The sequence below is a fragment of the Pediculus humanus genome, genomic scaffold (assembly GCF_000006295.1).
Source record: "Pediculus humanus corporis 1103172107449 genomic scaffold, whole genome shotgun sequence".
NCBI lineage: Eukaryota > Metazoa > Arthropoda > Insecta > Psocodea > Pediculidae > Pediculus > Pediculus humanus.
The window spans coordinates 78909-86628 of NW_002987070.1; the positions used below are offsets into that span (position 1 = coordinate 78909).

The 7720-nt window shown below is 24.1% G+C and overlaps 1 protein-coding gene across 1 annotated transcript in view; it reads right to left on the minus strand.

Moving 5' to 3' along the window:
• Positions 1-3184: 3184 nt before the first annotated feature.
• Phum_PHUM098200 (zinc finger protein DHHC domain containing protein, putative) overlaps positions 3185-7720 on the minus strand; it is a gene marked incomplete at both ends in the record, with an annotated part of 5075 nt that continues 539 nt past the window's right edge. The window contains 6 exons of the mRNA XM_002423906.1: positions 3185-3827; positions 3976-4289; positions 4988-5114; positions 5205-5399; positions 5515-5757; positions 5983-6189. Of these exons, the coding sequence (XP_002423951.1) occupies positions 3185-3827; positions 3976-4289; positions 4988-5114; positions 5205-5399; positions 5515-5757; positions 5983-6189 (1729 nt within the window). The remainder of the gene's footprint in view (positions 3828-3975; positions 4290-4987; positions 5115-5204; positions 5400-5514; positions 5758-5982; positions 6190-7720) is intronic.

The window sequence follows — 7720 nt, forward strand, 5'->3', positions numbered from 1 at the left end:
CTATTTTCTTATTTTCTCATAACTGAAATCAAACAAAATAAAATTATTAAATTATACAATTATTTTTTCAATTATTTTAAAAACAAAAATATAAATTTTCATTAAAAACATTCAAACTGTAATTAGACAACCAACAACAACAACAACAACAAAAAATCAAACAAACTTTTTTTTAATGTAAATCTTTTAGTATATTTCATTTATTTGTTTTAAATTTCTTTATATAGTTATTTAAATATTGTTCAATTTTTTTTTTTTTTTTCATTTAAAAAAATCATTTAAGGTATCAAATTTATTTATTATTGAATAAAAAAAAAAAATCATTAATCAATCAAAACCTGAAATATAAGTTTTAGTTAGTAAATCACATATTTGAATATGTTATTGTAAAATAAGTTTTGTATACCTGTTATTATAGAAATTGTAAAAAGTAATTTGATATGGTTTTAACAACATAAATTAATTAATTAATTTCAACAATAACTCATTTAATTCCACAATCCAAAATTTTAACATTTTTTATCATGTCTTTGAGTCAATTTTAAAAAATTTTCACCAAACAACATTTTTATATGGATTTGCATATTAATTACAATATTGATAATTTTTCTGATGATTAAACACAAACAAATATTAAATATAAACTAAATGATATTTTTTTAATAAATTAATTAGAGAATAATAAGTGCTCAAAACCATATTTTAACTGTCTAAAAAAAAAAAAAAAATTTACAAAGGGCGCATCTCTCAGTTACACGAATGCGTAAAAGTAAGTAAGTTAAACATTAAAAAAATTTATATCTATTTACACGTCATTTTAAATCAATCTTTTTATAATAATAATTTTTTCGAGTTCTGATTAGTTTATCACTGATTCGGATTAGTTTAAATAAAAATAATCGTAATTAAGTAATTTTTTTTTTTTAAATTTATAAATGTAGGTTTTAAAATTTACTCGAAAAATAAATTATAAACATAATTACTAACATTTAATTTTGTACACCGCCTTAAAATGAAAAATCGTTAGTTTTACCGCTTTCACCAAGTACTGCCAACATTAAAAACCGTTAACACTTTCAAAAACTTTACATTGATGTTTATTTAATGATACGTTTAAAAAAAAAAAAAAAACAAATATGGAGTACGTTGTCATAAATATATGAATGTTGTATGAATTTTGTATAATTTAAAAGAATATTTATCGAAAAGAGAGAAATTATTTTGATTTCCCTAAAAATTAATAAATATATTTCCGCGTTTAATATTTTTAAAGAGAGCACGATTAAAAGTAAAATAGGAAAAATAACAAAAAATACATAATATGAAACACATAAAATAAAGAATGATGTAATTTTTACCCATATTGTTGTTATTTTTCTCTACAATTAATTGAATTTTCCTATAACTTTTAAATAACCTCAATTACGATTATATAAAAATTTTTATAGACATTTTTATTTCACTTTTTTATCAGTTTTTTATCTGCAATAATTTAAAAAAAAAAAACTAAATTGTGTGAGGTAAAAATTTAAAAATAATATCGTCGTTAATTACACATCAGTAATCGATTTATATTTTGTGTTAGAAGTTTTATAAAAATTTAGAACATTAACAACGGAAAAAAAAAAATTTAAAAAAAAAAAAAAAAAGTTTTATTATATAAATATGGACAAGTTACAACTATTTATTTAAGTTATCTTTCTTTTGTGAATAAATTTTTTTTTTTTTTTTTTTGGAATGGTTAATTTTTAATAATTCCATTATTTATATATATATATATATATATATATATATATATTAAATTCGTTTTTTTTTTTCTTATAAAATTATTTATTTATTTATTTTACAAGAGTGATCGATTGCTTCGTACTTTACTATTTAAAATAAAAAATATTAAAAAAAAAAAAAAAAAATTATAGAGGACTAACTTAAGCATTAAAAAAAATAGTAAGAGCGATTCTATTTTTTTGTCTTGTAATTAAACATTTAGTGCAATACAATTTTTTAATTATTATTATTATTATTATTAATAATAAATGAATAGATAAACAAAAGAAAATAAAAATTTTTCTTTTTCTTTTTTCATATGTTTATGGCAGCCATTTTTTCTTTCAATTAATATGATTTTATTATTATTATTATTAACATTCAGATCGCTTATTATTATTTATTTTGTACTCAGTTTTCAACCTCGTTTTTAACCATAAATGAATGGCCAAATAATAATAAAAAAAAAAAAAATTGTTTTCTTTTATAATATATATAAAAAATAAAACCTAAATAATAATTATAAGTTAATAAAAACAAAATAAAAAAAAAATTGTATAAAGTATTTACTATATAATAAAAACCTATTATACAAAAATATCAAGTTATTTTAACTTAATTTTTTTTAATTATATATATATATATATATATTTTTTTTTTAAATAATTAAAGTTTTCATTATTATTATTTATTATTTATTTAAATTAATTCTAAACCTACGGGTCACTCACAAATACAACTTTAATTAAATTTACAGGTAAGATTCATCTAAAAATTATTAAAGTTTTTTTTTTTTCCATTTTTTTTTTTCATTTTTATTGGCCCGTATTTATATTATACTCAATTACAAAAAATATAAATACAATTTTTTTTTTTAAAAAGAAACATTAAGTTTTCATTATTATTATTATTATATTATTTTAGCGGAGAAAAACTTTCAAATTAAAACGATTGTAATTGATAATAATAATAATAATAATCACAATTAAAATTAAAGGCATATTTATAAAAAAAAAAAAAAAAAAATTTATTTTTATCATATGATAGTAGTACAGTTTTCTAATGTGATTAACTGACATGGTTAGAAGTGAAAATTCGTTTAAAAACACTCAATTTTTTTTTTTTTTCTTTTTTTTTCCTTTTTTTTATGTTTGTAAACATTTAAATTTTTATACTACGTACTGATAATTTTCGTTTTATCATTTCATTATCAGTATAAAACCCGATCGATCATAATAAAAATCACCCCGCAACACATTATAACATATATAATAGCTAAAAATTTTTTTTGTTAAATTTTTAAAGACATTTATATATATATATTTATATCGACTTAAATTATTGAGAGGGCATCTGAGATCTTGAAAGGCGCTAGGCTGAGGCCGGGTCGGGCCCTCAGCCTGCTGCCAAGCCTACCCTATACGGATATTTCATAATTCATGTCGTACACAAAAAATCTGTCGGGTGGAGTATTGCCTCGTACAATGGGTCCCCGACTCTCGGTTTGAGCCTTGGGCAACCCTGACATTTCCATTGAATCTGACATTTCCAAAGCCCGAACGAAAGACATGGGACGTCGCCTTTGATCGCCAGTCGGAGTTGTCGGCATGGTATAATTTTTTCTCTTCACTTGCGGAGACTGAGGAGGAGGGAAGACGAGAACACCCCCGCGTGGAGGATTGTGCGGATACAAAGGAGGGGGGGGCCTTGGAACATATTGTATTTGTTGATTAGGACTAGTTGGATTGGATCTATAATATTCACAAAGCGGTTTATTAGAATGGGGTTGAGTGTGCGCTCCGGGAGAATTGTCTTTCCACATATAAACACCACGTTGAGGAGATCCGGCAAGTTCTCTTATGTTGTCCACCGTGTTGTTTGTACGTGAGCAAGCTAAATCTCCAGGTGCCTGCCTTACTAACTCTCCTTCGGATAAAAATCGTCTTTGTGGACTAGGGTAAATCTGAGCTGGGGGAGGTTCGTAATAAGCACGCGGAGTTGAATTGTTGACACTTATAAAATCAGGTCGTCGAGGTTGTGTGGGTGTGCCAGGATTTGATCTACGAAAAATTAAAAAACCTGAACGAAAATATCTAAATAATTACGTAAAATTTTAAGGACCGGAAACCAATTTTATTTGATTCAATACAAAGTAAAAAAAAAAAAAAAAAAAATGTGTGCAAATAATTAAAAAAAAAAAAAACTCACCTTCGTATGGGACTCGACATAACCAATGGAGTCGGAATGCCCACCGCTTTGACTCTTTGTTGCGTGGGTATATTTCTTGAATCGGGAGACAAAAGATCAGGAGTGTGACTCCTCGATGTTCTAGGATGAGGACTACCCCTTTGAGGTGGTCCTCGAACGATAGATGGGTACCGTGGAGACTCCGTGTCCATTGGTGGAAGATATAAATTATTTTTGGAACTCGGTCTTTGAAGTGGTGGAGTTGGTTCACAATCTTGAGACTGAGATGCCGTCGGTTCCATATCCGTATCAGAAGCATCTCTTCCCGGCGAAAGCTAAAATTTCAAAGGAAATTATATACATTTAAACCATTAATAAAATTTTATTTTAAATCTTTTATCTGAAAATAATGCAGTTAATATTAAAATAAAAAATTTATATTTATTTATTTTGTCTCTACGGGAATTTTGGGACTCTTAAGGGCGTTTAAGTACTACAATAACTTATTCTAATTTATTTTACCCTAAAAAAATATATATATATATATATATATGTATGTAATAAATACTTTTAATATATAAAAAATATATATTTAAATAATTAACAATTTTTTATCTAATAACTAATAAAATAATTGTGAATTAATTACGTGCTGGATATTTTATTTCAATCTGAGAAAAGGAATTTTTTTTTTTTTTTTTTTTCTAATTTTCCCCCAAACTTCGGTTCCATAATTTTCAGGTATAATTATCAACTACTGTTCAGCCATCTTTATTTTTTCCTTGAGAAACAAAAAAAAAATTTATGAAAACAATCTCTAAGTTCATTTAAACAATATTTAATTTTAAATCTATTTTACTATTGAAAAAAAAAAAAAAAAAAAAAAATTAAAAAAAAAAGTGAAAATTAAACGGAGTTCAAAGTTTATAAATATTTTCAGAAAATAAATTTGTTTAACTTTGACTTTGAAAACAAGTTTTTCTTCAGAGACGTGCGTTCGTTTTTTACACAAATAAAAAAATGTAAAATTAACCTTGTTATAATTGTTATGCGAGGGAGTTCCAATTCCGTTTCCGGGATCTGTATAAATTTTAACTTGATTCTCTGTCATACTGCTCTCGTATTTTTTTTTTGATACTTTTTGAGTTGCTTTGGTAAGGCTGAAAATTATAAAAAAAAATATATATATATTTAATTTATAACAAATTAAATAATTAACGAGTCCTTTAATGTGTCCTAATATTTGTTACCTCGGGTACTGCGGACCGCATAAACTGTATGTACAATTTTTCGAACATCCGCGGGAAAAAGGATTGTAACCTCCTTTGAATTTTCCAGTTACTTGTTCGTTGGTTGTTCTGCCTCGAGCAACGAGAACGGTGTGAAATCCCGTCAATCCGATAATTGGAATAAAAAGTATTAAAATTATACTTATAATTACTATTCTGTTAAGTCAAAAGTTAAGAAAAAACTTCATTTGTAACAGATCGTTTTGTAAAAAAAAAAAAAAAAAAAAATGTTTTTGTTAAAGTTATAAGTTTCATCACATGAAAAGGATACGAAACAATTGTCTCTGCTTGAGAAACTTTGTCTTGGTGCAAAAGTATAAATATCAAACATAGTGTGAATATGCTTATCATGTGAGCACTCAGAGTAAGCAAAAAGGCGAAAAAATAACGATAATTTCGCCTTCCTATGCAATTGTTCACCCAAGGACAATGATGATCAAATGTCTCGATACAATGATTGCAAACACTACAATGAGAACATCTTGGAGGCCGATAAAATTTACAGGTCGTACACCTAAAAAGTAAAAATAAGAAAAAAAGAGTTAATAATAATAATAATAATAAAGAAATATTTTAAATCCTAATAATTTTTTTTTTTTTTTTAGGGCAGGAATACCTTAAAAGGATGTACACAATGCTTGTGACGTATAAAAAAAAAAAAAAAAAAAAAAAAGGAAGTTTTTTTTTTTTAAAATAGTATAATATAGTAATTAAAAAAATTAAATGGTAAATGACTCACCATTTCATACGAACGTTTATCCCATTGATTTCTGCATTCTTGTACAGGGGAGTTCGAAAATCATCTTCTCTGTCCTCATCGGGAGGAGCTTTGGGTATAATACCCGGGTCTAAAAATGTGGCTAATGTAAAATTTGCCAACACGAAAAAAGTTATAACTCCTTGATATGCAGGTACCCATGGATAATGGTATATGTAATATTTACATCTGAAAATAAAAAAACCGGAAAATTGTTTTAAAAAATTTGTGGCGATTTTTATTATTCAAAAATTAAGTAAACAATGTATTCACGACCCATGTGACTAAAAATAAGAAATAATAAAGTCCTGTGTATAATCCCAAATTTATTTTGGAACCAATTAATTTATGGGGAGTGTAATCCCTTTTATGCTATGATACTAAACTGATTTAATCATGTATTTTTTTCTTTTGATAAAGCTACAAAGTTATGCTATGACTGGTAAATTTTAATGGGTTTTAAGTTAATTTGTAAGGTTTTCCCAAAAAATCCATCAAAAAGAAAATAATATTATGGAATTTTCCTGGATGCCAATAATAACAATTTCCTTAAAATGTGATCATCATCTTTCTTTGCCACATTAAAACCTCATTCTTTTGATATTTTTTTCAATTTTTATAATTCTTATTATAAATAAAAAATATTTTTAAAAAATAATGTGAAATTATTTTCGAGTGAGAGAAAAAAAAAATACATCACAGAGCAGAATTTTATATTTTTTTTTTTTTTTTTTTTTAATGGTAAAAAAAAAGATTGAAAAGAAAAAAATTTTTATGATAGTGATTGAATTGTTTATGGTACTCATTTACGATAATAGTTCCGTATAAACTGTTTTTAATATTTATAAAGCATAATGATATTGTTAAAAATGATAAAAATTAATGACTTTACCTGCTTCTTTAAATCACTAAAAAAAAATAAATGATATAATTTTTTCACTGATTATAACAGTCGAATAAATTATTTCATTTTCATGATAAAAGTGTAGTTTGTACATTAATTTATTCATATTTTTAATATTTGAGCTGGTGTAAAACACAAAAAAAAAAAACATAAGTTGCTTTAATAGAAATTAATTAAATACCAAAATAAAAGTCACAATAAAACCCTTATTGTCAGCTAGTGAAAAAAAAATAAGTTAATTTAATATGAAGAAAGATAAACTTTTCCGAAATTTATAAAATATTAAAACATGTTACCCTTTTTTTCTTTTATGACTTATTAAATTATGCACCACCTAATATAAATTATACATAAATTATATTTAATTAATTTTTTGCAGAGGGTTTTAGATTTTGCCTTTTATAAGGTTTTTTTTTTATAACTTAATAACCATAACATTTCAAGTAGTTTGTTTAACGATTGAAAATAATTTGGCAAAAACAAGTAAAATTTAAAATGAGTCATACATATATTAATACCTAAAAATTATTTTTAAAAAAAATTTAAATTTAGATTAATTTAAAAAAATAAAGAAAGTTTTGTTAAATTTTATTTTCATGTGATTTTTTTGAATGTTATGATTGTCACAAAAAGAAAAAAAGAGAAAGAAAAAAAAAAGCATTTACTTTGAATACACATCTTTCATTTAGTATACATTTATTTAATCTTCGATTACTTTAACTAATCTTGTAATGAATAAACGAATAATTTAAAACAATAAGAATAAAAAACAATTTTGATTAAATATCAGATTAAATGATAATCTATAAATATAAA